The sequence below is a fragment of the Neocloeon triangulifer genome, unplaced genomic scaffold, assembly GCF_031216515.1.
Source record: "Neocloeon triangulifer isolate White Clay Creek 2 clone unplaced genomic scaffold, ASM3121651v1 ptg000006l, whole genome shotgun sequence".
NCBI lineage: Eukaryota > Metazoa > Arthropoda > Insecta > Ephemeroptera > Baetidae > Neocloeon > Neocloeon triangulifer.
The window spans coordinates 1,825,299-1,842,534 of NW_026775549.1; the positions used below are offsets into that span (position 1 = coordinate 1,825,299).

The following is a 17,236-nucleotide window of genomic DNA, read 5'->3' on the forward strand; positions in this document are numbered from 1 at the left end:
AGCGCGGCCAAATAGAATATTCAAAGCGATTTCTTTTTGCAAGAGCACAAAAAAATTATAAAGTCGGCTTTTATATTTATTATTTTTAGTGTTGAGTCACTCGGGGAGAAAATGAAAACGAATGTTGCGTTATGTCGCGCTCATTATCAAAGGTGATAATTTCCCATGCATCTCTCTCTCGTCATCAAAAGGTTCGGTCCAAATTAGCCTGTCGCGTAACTCGCTCGGCGTTTTGCGGCGAGAACTTATTTGAACTTCCTTATACAATGTCGGAACGCTGAAGTCTTCCTGTCAAACTTAATTGCTGTAGTGGTCCCGTTTATTCAAAAGTTGAGCTCATCCTTTGGTATTTTCTACTCGCGGTTTTTCTCAAGACTGACAATGCATCTGTGACACGGTGTTAAAAAAATGAGCATCCTTTCCCTTTCCTTTTTGTTTGTTTGTCGATTCAATAGTTTTGACGGGGCCTTGTTTAAGCGTTGCCTTCATAAAAAGTATGAAAACGTAAGCACACACAAAGTCTTAAAAATAAAAGTACTGAACTGACAATGAGTGTACAAATTTTATTACATAATAAAATTTTCGCTTTTTGAGTCATAATTTCATGAGTAAAATTAAATTATTAATACATGCAAGACAGAATATCCACACTACTTTAAAATCCAAATTACTGTTGCACACCTATTGAATATCATGTTGATGATTTTTTTTTTAAAAGGCACAATATTCAAACCATAACAAGAATTTATAAAATTATATTTTAATGTAAAAAGATAAAAATGGCAATTTTAATCTATAATTCAGTTTCAAAAATCCTTTGAAACTTTGAAAACTTCAAATAATTTTTAAAATATAAAAAATAATATAATATTAAACAAATTTAAAATTTTATTATTCTAGATAATTAAATTTGTTGTATAAATTTAAAAAACTATCTTAGTTTGCGTTTTTGGCATTATTTATTATCAAAAAACTTATTTTCCGAATATTACAATTTTTTTATTTAATCATTATAAATTGTACTATTTTTTTTTTGCATTTTGGAGCTGCATCTCCACGAGAAAGGTAGAAAAGAGGCAACACTACATAATTTGGGATATTATTGTTAGGTGGGTGAGACACAGAGATTCAATTTTTGGCCCCATTTAAAAAAATGCACTGAAAATCTTGCTTGTCCAACCCATCTTCCAAAAGCCTATAAGTCATCACTTTGAGCAATAATGCAAGTTGCAAAGTAAAAATAACTAATCTTATCAGAAAGAATAAGTAATTAATTCACTTTTAACTATGGAATTTGAGTTGTGTATTTGTCTAAATTTGTTACAAAAAACATTGATTGAAAGAAAACCGAGCGTTGGCTGCAATTTGTATTTTAAACCAATGGATGTTCAGTTAATTTAGTACACTAATTTTAATAAAGAAATAAAAGTGACAGCGCTCGCTATAATAAAGGTGTCAAGCTTCTCATCCGCCAGCACCAAAAATGAACAAGTCAATTTGCTGAAATAATCGTTTGAACGCGAGATGAGTGTGCAAATAAATTATCGACACCACGAATTGGACGCAAGGCCGCCCCGCATTTCTCGCTGTTTGTCCAACGCGCTTCTCCCCGATGTGTGTACCAAAGTGAGAGTGTTTGCCGTGGAGCATCTTAAGCGCCATCGCATCTATTGTCGAGGAATGAGCCCTGCTCTTTTGTGCTCATCTGCGGCGCCCCCGCTGCAGAATCCCCACTTGCAGCCGAGCCGAGACTTATAAAGATCCCCACGGGAGCTTGCAGACGCTTAAATCTCTGCAGTCTTGCCTCTAGCTCGGATTGCCAATTCTCAGAGGTACCAAAACACTTTCTTTCTATCTAATGTCCCAGCTTGAATTTTAACAATTTTATTTGAATAATTTAATTGTGAAGGGAAGTGATATTTATTGTGTTTGACATCTTCGACTGCTGTTGCAGGTCCATCAAGGATGAGGACCTTCCAAGTAGTGGCCATTTCTTTGGTGAGTACAAATTTTTCAAATATTTATTTTTAACTTTTTACATTATGTTACCGATGTAATTAAATAACAGATTTCTATAAATTCAAAGTTACAAAATTGTGTTGAAGATATATATTTTTTTAGAGAAGCATTGAGCAATTGAAATTACGAAATTTTATGCAGTTGCAAATTAAAGCGTCCTGTTTTCCTGGGTTTTTAGCTTTGTTTTGTGTAAAACAATAAACTCTAAGTACACTTTGATTTTTTTATCTGGCTTTTCGTAAATCACATTTTAAATAAAAATTAGATCCATGATGAACATTTTATATAAAAAAATAAGCAATATTTTTTAGGAATCTTGTAAGTTTAAATAATTGTTGAACTTCAATTAATTAAAAATTTCAAAAACGTCAAATTTACGTCGGTAAAAATAGCAAAAAATTTATATCTTTTGTAATTCAAAGTAATTGAGTCATTTCATCAAGTGCAAATTTGCAAGCTTAAAAAAAAATGATAAAATCAGATAATTATGGGGTCAAGTTGATTGGTGCCTGATTTACAAGATGCAAGGATACGCATTATGCAGTGTGCAGAAAGATGTGCTGATTTGTGTAAACTCCAATGCCAGATCATAAACTTGCGCGGATCATCTTTAAAGATAAAGGCTTATAAGAAAACTTAACGGTAGATTGCTTTACTCCTACGGTCAAGAACCATCATTGAGCGAGGTTAGGGTTAATTCACTTTTAATTCAAATTTCATACTTAAAACTTCCATTTATTTCAGCCAAAAATTCAAAGGTTGAGGAAAATTAATAGTGTTGTGTAAAAGAAAGTTAACGTCAATTTGAATGGAATTATTCGTAAAGGTCTATTACAATTAAAGCACCTTTAGAGACTTTGTTAAGCGAGAGAGCAGATTAATAACAGGTCGGAGCACGCGTTGAACAAACTGCTCGATTAACTCGTCACGACGACTGTAAAAAGCCATTATTGGTGTTGCGGAGGCGCGAACCCTGAATTAAAAAGTCTCTCGCCGGTCACGGTGCCGAAATTAGACCCTTTTGCGGAGAGTTAAAGGCACGCACCCGATCCGCAGCATTTTCGGCGATTTCTCCGGCAAAATTTGGAACGCGAAGGGCGGTCGTGGAGAACAATGCAATTTTCGATCATATGCAGCATAGCACAGGTGTCTTCGAGCACGAAAAGAGCGAAAGGAGACGCGACCTTTGGCCCCCCGACTGGCTGCACCGACTCATCTCTCAGGATGCTGAGAGAGAGTACAGCACGAAAAAAAATAGAGAATCGCCAGTGAAAGCATGAGCAAAAGTGGCGTGGGAGCATTTTTCTCACAGATGCATAATTGTTTCTTTTTTCTCTGCTCCCTTCGTCGTCGCATTCAATATGAAGTTGTATGAAAAGTTTTACTCCGCCGCGAGCCAGGAAAGGTCACGCGTTGACACAGCGCGATCATTATCATGCAAATATGAAATCGTCGGCGAGAAATTGGAAATTGCAATTAGAGAGCATGATGAAAAGAAACCGACGTCGTTCGGGGTTTAGTGCCACGGTTATTAAAAAGTGATTAGTTTTCATTTAACACCTACAATGATTCTCTTTGTAAGTGAGAGTGTGAATTTTAATTTTTCTCAAACCTATAAAATTAAATTTTTTTAACGTTTAAGATTATTTAAAGAACCAGTAAAATATCTATAGAACAATAAACAAATTTATAATTAGAACTAATTTAAAGCTGATTTAACTTTTATAATTTTGGTTTTCCCTGATGAGTTAATCGGAGTCATTTATTGTTTCATAAAAGAAAACATCATCTTCTCTATAACCTGCATGCTCCCTCAAAGATTGTGACATAATTTCAATATTTTTCTTTAGAAAAAGTTTGTTTAAATTTGATTTTGCACTGAAACAATTTTTACCAAATGAATAATAAATTCCAATTTTTTTTTATGTAACTTCTTTGATTATGATTTATTTCAAAATAAATCAAATTTAAATAATTTTAACATAATTTTCTATTTTTTTCTTTCCATTTTTTCAGGCCCTTTGTGCAGTGTCACTCGCTGCACCTGAAGCACAGAATAAGCGGCAGGCCCTATTCGTCAGGCAACAAAGACAGCAGCCTTCAGGCTACAACTTCAACAGACCTGATAATCCCCTGATCGAAGACCCAGCACGTGAGTTACTTAAAAGATCGGCGCATACAATCATCAAAGTCAAACGCTCATAATTCTTTGAAATAACATTTTAACACGCATTCTTAGTTTTGGGTTTGTGGGGAGCGCTGACCAGTAGGTGTTTTATTGCTTGCAGATGATAGGCAAACCCGCCAAGCTCAATCAAACTTGCCCCTCGAAAATGTTTTCCGGTGGTTCCGAGGCCAATTCGACGATGATCGGTCTCAATCGACCGCGCGCAAAGGTTCATACAAAGCTATTTTTTGTTTATAAACCCGTAATTTTAAATTTAAGTGCGGATTAACTGTATAAAAAACTTCTCTCTCTCTGTACAAAGGATTAAAAATTTCCATAAAAAGGCTTGATCGTATCAAGGTCAATTAAAAAAAGATGAGAGCAGCCTCATGAAATATTTATCAAGTGCGCATTAATTATGAAAAAAAATACGCGCTCTTCTGCTTTAAAAAAGTTAACCTTTCGCTTTTTTACTCACTCATTTTGCTCCTGTTTGTATTAACCTAAATTCAGACATTCCTCATTTTAATCACTTTTTGTTCTCCATAATTTTCATTATTATTAATTCGTTGCTTTTGCACGACAGCTACTCGCGATTCCGTTCAGGACAGTTCGGCCGACGTGCCCTCTCGCCAGTATCTTCCCCTCCCCGCCCAGGACAAACCCCGTCCCTTCCAACCCCAACCGGCCAACCCGAGGCCAGTGACCACTCGCCCCAGCGTCCCTGTCACTTCCTTCCCTAGCTACCAAACCACCACCCTCCGTCCGATCATCACCGACTCGGACTCCTCGGCCGCCACCAATGACGAGGACCACCACCATCACGGCGCGCACATTGAAAACATTGATGTCGTCTGCGCCAAGGACCAAATGACCATCAAGCTTAAGTTCAGCGGACCCTTCGAGGGTGTTATCTACTCCAAGGTCAGTTAAAAAACATGTTTCGAAATTCTAGTGGAGATAAAATATTGGATTAATTGATTTTAAAGGGGATCTATCTCTGCATTTTTAATAATGTTTATAGGTTACTTCCATTTAACTTGGATGTAATTGAAAAAAAGATTTATTTTCATTGGAAACTTGCTGAAAATAATTTTCTTTAAGATTTTATAGGAGAAATATTGCTTAAAATTTCTTCCAAAAAGCTCCACATCACTTAAAAAATTCATCTGAAAATTAATTAATAATTATTGTTATTTATAATACTTTGAGGTAAATTTTCTTTCTTATTCTCAGTTTATCTGATGATATAACTGTATATTTCTGTGGCAGGGTTTCTACAACCAGCAGAACTGTAGGTATCTGGAGCCCAACTCTGGAAGGTCCAACACTGAGTTCACTGTTAGCTTGGACTCTTGCGGAACTCAATTCGTAGATGAATTCAAGACCGGCGGCCAGGCCTATCTTGAAAACGTGCTAGTCCTTCAAAATGAGCCCGGAATTCAAGAAGTAATTTTTTTTTACTTATTTTCATTTAATTATAGTAAGAATAAAAATTTTGCTATTCATGCTCATAGAAGAGATTAATTTTGATTGATCGCAGAAATTAATTTACTTTCCAAAATCTTAATTAACTTTTGTTGTGCAGGTGTGGGACACAATCCGCCGCGTGCGTTGTCTGTGGGCCGGCAACATCAAGGAGGCGCTCTCCACCTCGCTCAACGTCGACGTTCTGAGCCAGGAAGTCGTGACTTTCAGCGGCGATACTGCCTCCGCGCGTCTCGATATTCAGGTACGTGTATCAAATTAATATTTTCGAATCTCCACGCGGTCGTTTGTTTCATGAGTCTCATTGTTCGTTTTCATTGAAACTCTACGAGTTGTTTGCGTGATAACAAGCAGAGAGACGAGTCTATTTCGAATTCGGTGCATAATTAATGCGCCTTCAATTAGAGGATGCGCCCTTTCTAATTCCCACGCGCGGGAGAAGTTGGCAGATGGGCGCGCGCTGATAAATTCAATTGTGCGAAAACAGCGCCAGGAACAAGGCAATTTTGTTTTACTGCGACGGCTGTTAATGAGCTCGCTTCAGATTTGGGTTAAGGAATATATAAAAATCTTGTTGCCCCATAAAATGTGCAAGCTTTTCGCGCACAATTAAAGCTTAACGTTTAAAATTCCATTGCAAAACCGACGATTGCTCATTTTACTTTTTTATACGGAAATTCTTTTCTCATGTCAAAACTTCTAGGTTGACATTTCATTCGCACTTTTTCACACCATAAAAAAACATTCCCACTACGCAGAAGGTTTTGAAATTTATTTAATTTTGTTTCTTTTTGAAGGTTGGACGCGGACCTTTCGCCGCCCCTGCTAACGGTTTGGTCAAGATCGGCGAGACGATGACCCTGGTGGTGACCGTCGACGGAGATCCGGAATTCGACATCAGCGTCGGCGAGTGCGTCGCCCACGCCGGAGACCGCGACCGTGGAGGCCCAGTGGTCAAGTTGACCGACGCCGACGGCTGCCCCCTCAAGGCCAAGCTGTTCCCCGACCCCTTCCAGACGACCAAGGACACGCAGGGCACTGGAGCCGCCGTCCTCGCCTACGCCTATTTCCAGGCGTTCAAGTTCCCCGACCAGATGGAGCTCAACATCGAGTGTGAAGTTGAATTGTGCAAGACTGGATGCCGCGTCTGCCCAAGAGGAGTAAGAATTGAAATTTGGTTCTTAGGCTCAAATCTAATAATAAATTTTTTCTCTTGGTGTTGGCGGTCCAGAAGTCTGCCGGACGTAACAAGCGTGCTGCCAATTCCACCGAGACTGTCAGAGAGAGTCTGGCCGACCCAGTCAGGCTGGTCAGGAAGGTTCACGTGGTCACTGACGATGACCTCGCCCTCATTGAAGAATCCACCCTTGGATCCTCAACCATCATCAACGTTGCTTCTGGTAAGTTTTTCTTCACTAACAATTTTTCAAATTTTAAAAATTGCTCTTATTCAGCTCAAGACGGAATCTGCGTTTCAACTTCTGCCTTTATTTTGGGCTCTACGTTCCTCTTGGTCCTTCTGGCCAGCGCCTCAATGACCAGCGCCTGTTTGTGGCTCAAGAACCAGAGGGTAAAGGGCAACGGCGCCTAACTATGTAAATCGAGAATCCAACGGGAGACCAACTGATATACGAGCAAGTGTATTTATTTTATACCAACTCACTGTGCCAAGCAAGTAGAAAAGCTTTCTGTTGTAGATTAGTCTGATTTATATGTATTGTTGTAAAGTTAACTACTGAGAGATATATGGAGGAGCAAATGTGTAAAAGTGAGCCTAAATTTTGATTGCGGGTATTTTGCTCATTTTACATTTAGATACTGTGCTGATAATCACTGTAAATATCGCAAGATTAATAAATCTAAGACTTCCCTTTTTTAAATATGAATAACTTTTTATTTTGATACCCTTGAAAACTTCACATCAAAGAATTTAAAAGAAGTATAAATCTGTAGACACTTGTGCATTTGTTCTTTTAAAAGCAATGAAATTAAAATAAATAATGATTGAACTAGAAAAGATTTCTGCACAGTGGACAGGTTGAGTTGTTGCTGGTGTGGAACCAACGGTACTGCAACATTTGCAAATTACGGAGTTGAGTAAATCGTCCCGAAAATGATGAAAATTTGTACTCACCAAACACGACGAGTGGAATTTCTTGTGGCACGTTCGGCAGGAAAGCTTTGGAATCTGGTAGTTGGAGCTGTGCAGGATGGAGTAGCAGATGTAGCACTCTTCGACTCCCTGGAATTTGTTGTCCAGATTCCTCTTCCACAGCATCAGACCATCCCAGATAGACCCGTTCTGCAAAAATTAATTATTAACAAATCGATTTTAAATTTTACAATCATTTAATACCTGATGAGTTAAGAAAATGGTGAGTTGTTTGACCCACTGCTTCCACTTGGCAATATCAATAGTATTATTGCCCTCGACCCTGATCGGTCCCAGTGGGTGGTTTGCAGGCATAGTCACTGTTAGCTCCATCCTGACCTCATCAATCGTGTAAGCAGCAATGACTTCTCTAGCAAGGGGGTGCACTTTGATCTAAATAAGAAAACAAAAATATATATTATAAAAAATCTATGTGCAGAAAGCTTTGCAATAAAGTACCTCAAGTCCAGAACAGCTCTCCTTGCGCTCCAGTACTGACTTCATTTCAATTCCTATCACATGTTTGGACACAAGTGAGGCAGTGAGTCGTTCGACCAATCCTGCTATCTGCGGGTCCAGAGACGTCCACCAGTCTCGAACCAAGGCGGGAAGGTGAAGCAAGCTCTTCAAGTATATCCAGCAGGCCATTTTCATGATGCTGCCACTGGTGTAGGTCCCCTCGTAGCTGGGGCTGTGTTCATGGGTGAACATGTCTGCAGCTTCTTTGCTGACTAACCTGTCAGAATTGGCGTGGAATGGCTGGATTACGTAGTCCGGCATCAGACGGAAAACTATTTCCAGCATTGTCTTTGTGTAGCCACCATTGCTATAGCAATTTAAATTTAGAATTTTCAGACAAAAAATGTGTAATTTTCATTACTTTAGCCAGCAGGAGAGTTGGTATCGAAGCTCCGACTTGGCTTCTTTGCACATGTCGAGCAGCAAACTCCAAATCATAAAGTAGGAATAAGTGTAAATATGGCTGTCGGTAAAAGGCTGGACTATGCAGCAGTCTCCAACTCTGGAAAAATATATTTTTCGATTTTTTTTATTACTCATTACCAAAACTGTTAGTTACCTGAAGTCCATCAGCATTGCCTCCACAACTGTGTGGGTTTGAGAAAGTTCTGCTTGTAGGAGTTCACAGGCTAGTAGCTTCGTGTCAACTGCGTCAGTCTCCATGGACAGTAAGTAATCCTCATCCTTTTTAACTAGCTCTTTCAGAAGTCTGAATGTTTAGAATTTAAAATTGAAAAATAAAATTTTTTTTGTTAAAATGTAAAATTTACTTCTTGAGCAAGTGGTAAGCCGTAACTTTCAGGTTCCGCTCAGATGAATGAAGAAGTGGAGCCAAAACGAGGACAGTGTCTTGCACATTTTTATCCTGATTAGAAATTAGCCTGTGTTGTTTGACCATGTGTTTTGGAGGGGAATGAGACGCCAACCAATTTTGTGGAGCGCTTGCAAGACACGCTCCAATTGCAGAAACCTTTGTCTGCTCAAACAGTGGAACAATCGTAGAATCTGAAATTCAATTTTTATAGAAGCCCAATTTAGAGAAGCAAATTTGTTTCTACCAAGTGCATTATAGAAAAAAGACATCAAAATTGAGTAAAATTCAGGCACAAAAAGAGCCCTCCATTCATCCAAGAGATGCTCAGGGTTGCTCAGGTTTGGTTTAACTCCCGAACTTTTCTCTAGTCTCTTCATGAAAAACTGGATATTCTTCACCAAAGGGCAAAGAGCAACCAGTTTAGCAGCATGAATAGGATTGGTTGGTTGCATCCTGCATAAGAAGTTTTAATTTTGACTTATATGAAATCATTTCCAGACTTACGTCAAAAACTTCTTTGCATCTTGAAGGTAGGAAGCCAAAGAGCAGAGAATCGTGTCCCACTGTGTATGGATAATTTTGTGGGCTTGAATTTCAGTCATGCGGGTCAAAAACTTGATCACAGCTATGAACTTGTTGTGGTGCTCCATATCCTGACTAAATTATAAACAGAAAATAATTAAATGAAAACTGAATTTTCTTATTAGTATTTCTACTTACTCAAAGACAGATTTCCAGTAGTCAAGCTTATTCCACTTGATGATCAAAGCCAGCAACTTGTCTACATCATCAGTGTGCTTCCTGAAGGCATGGAAATCGGCATAATATTGGGCACTCATTGGATCTTGTTTCTCCAGAAGAGAAAGTCCTTCTTCATGGTATCGAGAGGAGACTTTTTCCTCAAAAAGGATGCTTTGAGACTGTAAAATGTACCAAATTAATTACATCAACAAATAAATTAAATATATGTACAGAGGAGAGCAAATATTTTTCTATGCTTGAAAATCGCAGGAAATTTTTGATGCCAACATATTTTGGCACCAAGACCGTGGTTCCAGAAGGAATTTACAAAGGCCGTGGGCCGAGATGGCTACGCGTGAGAAGGTGCACCAGATTAACCTGTCAGGGCCTGGCGTCAAGGCCTCCAGAAAGAGCCAAATCACGCCTACGGCCGTCTCGCAACGCCTCAGATTGTTTCCGAGCTTGGAGAACGCCTACGGCCGTCTCGCAACGCCTCGGATTGTTTTGGGGATTGGAGAACGCCTCAGGCTGCCTCGTAGCACCTGGGACGCCTATCGCTGTCTCTGAACACCTTGGATGGTGGAGGGACACAAGGAGCTTGAAAAACGTGAATTGCCGTCCAGGTTTGCTGATTGCTGTCTTTACCAAACTAATTATTAACAATATATGAAATAATTTTTTTATGGATTTGCAAATCAGTTGAATAAATCATCAAAAATTTTCAAGCGTAGAAAAATACCTGCTCTCCTGGTACATTACCTGATACATCCACAATCTCCAAGGCTCAATATCATCCGATTGCTTAGAAAGTTCCAAGTATAGCTTTTTGCAATGGAGATTGTCCCAATTACATAGCTGAAGCACTACCCAGGAACTACAATAATCTCCTGATTTCAGTCTAATTGAACAAAATTGTGAAAAAAAAATAAGAAAGAATTATTCATTTTACTGTTTAATGAGAGTGTTGGAAAACTGTTCAGTTTTATAGGGATAAATATGCTTCCAAAGAGACTCCACCACATTCTTCAAAAGGGAAATGTCCACAGATATTTTTGAGCAGTTCGGATTCTGTAAAAATTGATTGTTACAAGCATTTTCTATGATTGTTTGTGATAAACATACATTTTTGTAATTGGCGACAGTTCTGTCACAAATGACAAAGGCTTGCACAACATTGAAAAATTCATCATAAAATGCTTCTTGATAGGCCACTTCAAATTCAGAATCTCCTTGTATAGGCTCCTCATCTTCAAGCCTTAAGCACTCCTGATCTTTGGCATCTCGAGAATACTCCTCCAGTCGATTTTGAATGTCCATAAGAAGATTGGCTCTAAGCAGAGTTTCAACAGTGAAATCAAAGATGCAGTCAACGCTGGTTGCAATTGGAATAGGTTTGTCACTTAGCCAGTGCGCTCCTTGCACGATTTCATTAAGAGCACATGCGTCTTCGAGTTGCTTTAGCCAACTTTTGTATTTAGACTGTTCATTCAGAAAAAGGTCAAGAGCGTCTTTTGAATTGACAGCTGAAAGAAATTGGCCAACACATGTGACTGGTTTCACATTCAAGAAGGAGAACTCTAGTCGAGCAGTGGCGGCAAACTTTTTTGTTAGCTCAGTCATATCAGCACCGGAGTTTTTTAAGTGCAGAATTCCATTGACAAGGGCGTTTTGCAGACTGTTTGAAGCAGATTGGCTCAGGCCGACAGCCGAGCAACACAGTTTGAAAGTTCCAAAGAGCAGCTCTTGTAGGGTTTTATCACAGAGCTTGAACTGCTGACTGAAGAGAGAGTTGGTTAGTTCGCCAATGAAATTTGCATAAGATTCCAGAGTGGCTCTGTCGTCCAAGGCTGTTTTTGGAATTGCCAAAGCTTCACAAAAAACAAGCATGATTGCTGACACGGTGCTGAAGTTTGCAAAAATCTCTGTAAAATTACATATTTTAATAGAGAATAAAAGTTGAAAGGATAAAAAAAGATACAAACCCCTGTCACTTTGTGTAGATGGGGAGAAGCAGAGCTTCAAAATTGCCCACGCAGTAGATTTCTGCTTCTCTGAAGACTCAAGGACGTTGGACACTTCCTTTGCAAGGGTTAGCATGACTTCACTCATGCTTGGGCTTCGAAGCCAAACAATGACGGACTTTTCACCCATTTTATCAGCATTTATAGCCTCGTTGATGCAGCAGAGAAGAACAGATCGATCGTCAATCTGTATGAAAATAGTTGATTTTTTTCTTTTAAAGCAGATATCAATTACCTTTGTGAAGTTATCATAGGCCCTCAGCTTTTCCTCGTCATTAAGGAACTCAAAAAGCATGAAGATGAGTTGAATCAACTGCTTCTTGTCTCCGCGCTCCTCAGTTAACAGTTTATAAACATCCTCGTAAAAATCAATAGCTGCAGGTCTAACAGTCTTGAAAAATTCCTCGCCCTTGAAAGACTTTGTGATGAAGTAAAGCGTCGAAACTAATTTTTCAGACTGCTTAGAGATTAACGCAGCGTCAAGCACAGAAGTGGCAGCAGTTGTAGCAATCTTGTGCAGAGGGATCCAATACGGAACTCTCGGTTTATCCTCAGGCAAAATCTCTAGCCTCGGAGAATCCTCCTTGTCAGCTTCAGCAAAGTTCACTCTTCTGGGCTTCTTGATTTTTGATGGATCGGCAAGCAGGACGATCAGATCCATGAAAGACTGGTAGTTGAGTTCTTCATTTTTGTTAAAGTCGGACAACATCGACTGAAAGTGACTCCAAATTAATTCTGCCAGGGAACTGTTACTCCAAGAGTCAAGCAAGTCTGAAAGTTGCAAAGCAAGGGCGTTCACTGTCAGGTGCAGTTTGCGATCCAAGATGCAGGCATCGAGAAAAGGCAAGAGCTGCAATTTTAAATATTAAGAACTAGAACAGATTTTCATCTTCTTATAATACCTGTTGCTTGATCAAAGCTTCTTTTGCTTCCTGGGCATCTTCTCTTCCAGCAATGTATCGGAGACATTCAATGTAAGCAATGACAATAGCACTGCATTCGGACATGCTCTGCTGAACTGACTTTTGCTCAAGCCTAAGTTTTTTGTCAGTCTTAAGTGTCTTAAAATTTAAATTTTAAATACATACCCTATCAGCATGTTAGAGAAGAATTTTGAACAGAAAACATTCTTGTCCTGAGGCTCAACTTTGCTGACAAGAGGAAGCATGTTTGGAAAAATGGAAGCGGCATTTCCGTAACCCCCCTCTCTTAAAATGTGCCACAACTTTGGAAACACCACTTTCTCACAATTCACATGAGACCAGCAGTCCTGAACGAAATTAATTTTATATTATTCATCAGTATAAAAAAAAACTTACTTTGATGGCAATGATTGAACACAAGGCTGCATCCCAAACCGAAGATAGGACAGTCGGATCTTGTTCGTCCAGACTTCCGAACACTGCTGGCACCGTTTGGGCCCCATGGCCTTCAAGGAGAAAATCAGCAGAGTGCAAAATAGAGGCTAGGGCTGTGAACCAAGCTCGTCTGACCAAAGGAGACTTGTGCTTGCTCAGTTTCCAGAATTTGCTGGACGAAGTAAGTGCCTTGTTTGCCTCTACCAAACTCTTCAGCTGACCAGCTGGAAGTTCTGTTATCAAAAGTTTGTATGCAAGTAGATTGCTTGAAAGGACTCTTTCCAATCTAGCTTCCAGCTCATCTGGCAACAGGGACCTGAATAGAAAATTTATTTAGTACAGATAACATAATTTCTGCAGCTTACTTTTCATAAGCAACAGTTTCCACAGTCTGGCTAAGCAGGTTTTCAGAAATGTAAGACATAATCTCATTTTGACAGTACTTGATTGCCTCTTGGTACTTTTGCTCTGGGAATAATTCCTAAAAATTAAATCTTATATTAAAGAAAATAATGGTGGATTTATTCAATTTTCAACCTTGAAAGCAGCTTTGGCAGCACTAGCTGCTGGTGCAAAAGTGTCAAATTGGCCAACAAACCAAGGTCCGCAGAGGCTTTTCAGTTGTGGTGCCAAATTTCGACCAGCCTTTTTGGCTAGATGCTTGTGAGCTACGAAAGTTGCCTCGCGAACTCTGTGGTCTGGGTCTGTACCCAAGGAGGAAAACATCCTAGGCCAGAGTTTGACGATCGTCTTCATTTCTTGCTCCTTAGCTTTGGAACAAACGTCACCAAGCTCATGCAGTCCCTGTTTTAAAATAATTTCATTTCAATTAAAGCTAAATTTATTATTATATGTATACGACCTTAAGTCTTGTCACTGCATCTTTCTTGTTCAGCTTTTTCAAAATGAGTTGAGTTTGTGGATCAAGGGATTGCGACTCTCCATCGTCAAGAGTTAAATTCGAAAGCCCAGCAAACGAGGGCAAAGGTGATCCGAAACCCTCTGCCTGTGTAGAGAACGCAGCACTCGTCTCCAAGAGTTGAGCGCTACGACCACTGCTTGATGGCTGAAATTATATTTTTTGTTTGTTAATTTAATACATTTTGCACATTCAGAGGAAAAGCGCTTAATTTAGGCATCTGAAATTACGTAATTTCTAGTCAAGAAAATTCTATTCTCACCCTAGCATTATTTTTGGTCCTTTGTGCTTTATTCTTGCCCATTTTTCAGGTTGTTAAAATTCTTGTCATTTATAAGCAAAAATAAATTTCAGAGTATTATGGGTCAACAAGAATGGATTTAGTGAAAATCGTCCGCTTTCCACGATGCACGTCAAAAAGGAGGGAGGAGCAACGTCAACAAAGCGACTGCAGCGCCGCAGCATGGTGCTAAATTTGAACTTTCGCGCGCATTTACTTGGAGTTGCGCACTTAAAAATTCTTGCGTCCGTGTCGATTCCGCAGCCATGAGTGACCCGTGAGTAAAATTTTTCAATATTTTTATCTCGAAATATGGAGGTAATCATAATTGTACCAGTTTTCCTATGCATCCCATTTTGTTCTTTATTAATTCCCTAAAGTGAATTTGCTCATAATTCGTCGATTACCTTGGAACCGTCATAGATACGGGTGAAAATATTTTGGTCCCTCCACTGTCAACGTGTTCTGCACTGTGTATCTCACGCTGCCGCTTTGGCGATGTATGTGACGGCTTTAATTTAAAGCCGATGAATTTTAAAACTACTAGAACCGAGCCTTTATCTTCATTCCAAGTGCATTTATCAAAAATTTTCTTTATTTAAATCACCCCTATGGCAATATCAAACTAATCCGCCTATTGAAAAGGAAGCGCTTGTTTTGATTCACATCGCCGCCCTCTAACCAAAGTTTTGTCCATGTTGCAGCAAAAAGAAGGCAGTGCCCAAGGAGGGAGCTCAAAAGGGTGCCCCAGCCAAGGTTGCCCCTGGCAAGAAGTTGCCAGCAGTCCCAGAATCTGTGCTCCTCCGTAGAAAGCGCAGGGATCAGGAGAGACTTAACAAAATCAAGTCGACCCTCAAGCAGAAGGTTGATCGTCTGAAGAAGCGGAAGGAAATCTTCAAGCGTGCCGAGAACTACGTTAAGGAGTACCGCCTGAAGGAGAGGGAAGAAATCCGTCTGGCCAGACAAGCCCGCAACCGCGGAAATTATTATATTCCCGGAGAGGCAAAACTTGCATTTGTCATTCGTATCAGAGGGTGAGTTTTATTATTCACTCGCATGAACATAACTCATTTTTTAAGTCAATTATTTTAATTTCAGTATCAACCAAGTATCTCCTAAGGTCAGGAAAGTCCTCCAGCTTTTCAGGTTACGACAGATCAACAATGGTGTCTTTGTTAAACTTAACAAGGTATATTTCCTCTTACGTTCTTTCGACGTAAAACTAACACAGATTGAATTATTTTTGCCACTAAATGATGCTGAGAAATAAATTTTCTTCACGTTGGCTGAATTTTGTGATGTGATCTAACAACTGATAGCATGCATTTTGCGTGTGTTAGTGTGCATTAAATTAAAACAATTTCATTTCCTTTTATTTCTGTTGCTGAGAATTTCTTTTATTAATTTCATAAATTCCAGGCCACACTGAACATGCTGCGTATTTGCGAGCCCTACATCACTTGGGGCTACCCTAACTTGAAGAGCATCCGAGAGCTCATCTACAAGAGAGGTTTCGGAAAGATCCAGGGCAGGCGCATTCCCATCACCAGCAATGACATCGTTGAGAGTGCTCTTGGTAAGTTAAAATAAGTGCAAAAAATATTAAATTAAAATGTCCATTCTAATCCTTCATCTCTTTTTGATGAGTTGGAGATTCGCTATGGACAATATTAATTGGCATAGAGAGTGTTGGGGAGGTTTTTATGTTTCCTCAGCTAGTTTAAATTGCCTACATTTTTCCCATTAAATTATAGAGTCGACCAAATTAGAGTGAGCTGTACTGATGTTATAATTTAATTCTTTGTTCACAGGAAAGAAGGGTGACAGCATCATTTGCGTTGAAGACTTGATCCACGAGATCTTCACTGTTGGACCTAGGTTCAAATATGCCTCAAACTTCTTGTGGCCTTTCAAGGTAATAGCCTTTTCTATGATTTTGTGCAAATTGTTTAAAATCTTCTTGTAAGAACCACAGATTGATACAAAGAGTTTATATTTTAAAATTTGTAAATTCCTGAATGCCCGTTAAAATTTTGCGAAAAGTAATTTGATTATAGATTTTCTGCAATGTCATTTAAAATTTAAAACAAGTCTCTCTCTGTGCTTTTTCAAGTAATTCTGACAATTCCATGGTGCTGAAGTCTTACATGACTTTAATTACCTTCCATGCTGTCAGAAAGTAATGGTTTTCTTGGCAAGCAGAAGCGGTTTCGTAAAAGTTTCTACGTCTGAAAACTGACATCTCCAACATGCAATTAGCTCAAAAATAATGAGCTCTTCCAACGAATTCTTTTAAGTCGACTCCTGAAAAAGAAATTGAGACATTTTTTATATTTTGTTTTAGTTGAACACTCCCACTGGTGGCTGGCGCAAGAAGACGACGCACTACGTTGAGGGCGGTGATTTCGGAAACCGTGAAGACAAGGTCAATGCCCTGCTCCGTCGCATGGTGTAACTTCCTTGTAAACTGCCCTCAATTAAAGTTAAAGATTTTCCCACAAAATCCGACTTATTAATAAAAGAAAACATAAGAAAATCAATATTTAAATCAATTATTTTGTGGTGTTCAGTCTAAAACCATTGTAAGGTAAAATTGATTTTTTTATAGTAATGAATAATAGGAGGAATAAATATTTTGTAAACAATGAAAAATTATTGGAAATTTAAAAACGACTTAAAATACTTTGGGTAAAAGAGAACAGATTTTAATCTATTAGTAAAATTAACAAGCGCTTTGCTGTATATAATGCCGCGCTGC

At 39.0% G+C, this 17,236-nt stretch overlaps 3 protein-coding genes across 5 annotated transcripts; 2 read left to right on the forward strand and 1 right to left on the reverse strand.

Annotated features, from left to right (window-relative positions):
* Positions 1-1,754: 1,754 nt before the first annotated feature.
* On the forward strand, positions 1,755-7,557 carry LOC132194432 (cuticlin-1-like). Of its 3 annotated transcripts, none has more exons than XM_059615687.1 (10): positions 1,755-1,832; positions 1,955-1,998; positions 4,036-4,171; positions 4,308-4,415; positions 4,773-5,110; positions 5,459-5,635; positions 5,775-5,918; positions 6,472-6,834; positions 6,891-7,074; positions 7,129-7,557. In XM_059615687.1, the coding sequence occupies exons 2-10, from the start codon at positions 1,966-1,968 to the stop codon at positions 7,263-7,265; spliced, it is 1,620 nt and encodes a 539-aa protein (XP_059471670.1). In that variant the 5' UTR covers positions 1,755-1,832; positions 1,955-1,965; the 3' UTR covers positions 7,266-7,557. The 3 variants fall into 3 exon arrangements, with proteins under 3 accessions (XP_059471670.1, XP_059471671.1, XP_059471672.1); XM_059615688.1 differs by having other exon boundaries at positions 1,756-1,832; positions 6,906-7,074; XM_059615689.1 differs by lacking the exon at positions 4,308-4,415 and having other exon boundaries at positions 1,756-1,832.
* Positions 7,541-14,613, reverse strand: LOC132194431 (E3 ubiquitin-protein ligase listerin). The gene is made up of 22 exons (XM_059615686.1): positions 14,461-14,613; positions 14,142-14,345; positions 13,817-14,083; positions 13,645-13,760; positions 13,241-13,595; positions 13,010-13,191; positions 12,824-12,956; positions 12,157-12,771; positions 11,883-12,108; positions 11,023-11,822; positions 10,850-10,968; positions 10,660-10,798; positions 9,880-10,079; positions 9,664-9,816; positions 9,404-9,612; positions 9,116-9,350; positions 8,905-9,054; positions 8,707-8,847; positions 8,286-8,652; positions 8,031-8,219; positions 7,809-7,976; positions 7,541-7,743 (listed from the first exon to the last, which is right to left on the reverse strand). Exons 1-22 carry the CDS (start codon positions 14,500-14,502, stop codon positions 7,684-7,686), a joined length of 5,070 nt encoding a protein of 1,689 aa, XP_059471669.1. The 5' UTR covers positions 14,503-14,613; the 3' UTR covers positions 7,541-7,683.
* Positions 14,614-14,635: 22 nt separating this feature from the next.
* LOC132194435 (large ribosomal subunit protein uL30) lies at positions 14,636-16,981 on the forward strand. The gene is made up of 6 exons (XM_059615695.1): positions 14,636-14,755; positions 15,183-15,512; positions 15,577-15,667; positions 15,898-16,054; positions 16,290-16,393; positions 16,823-16,981. Exons 1-6 carry the CDS (start codon positions 14,745-14,747, stop codon positions 16,931-16,933), a joined length of 804 nt encoding a protein of 267 aa, XP_059471678.1. The 5' UTR covers positions 14,636-14,744; the 3' UTR covers positions 16,934-16,981.
* The last annotated feature ends 255 nt before the right edge of the window (positions 16,982-17,236 follow it).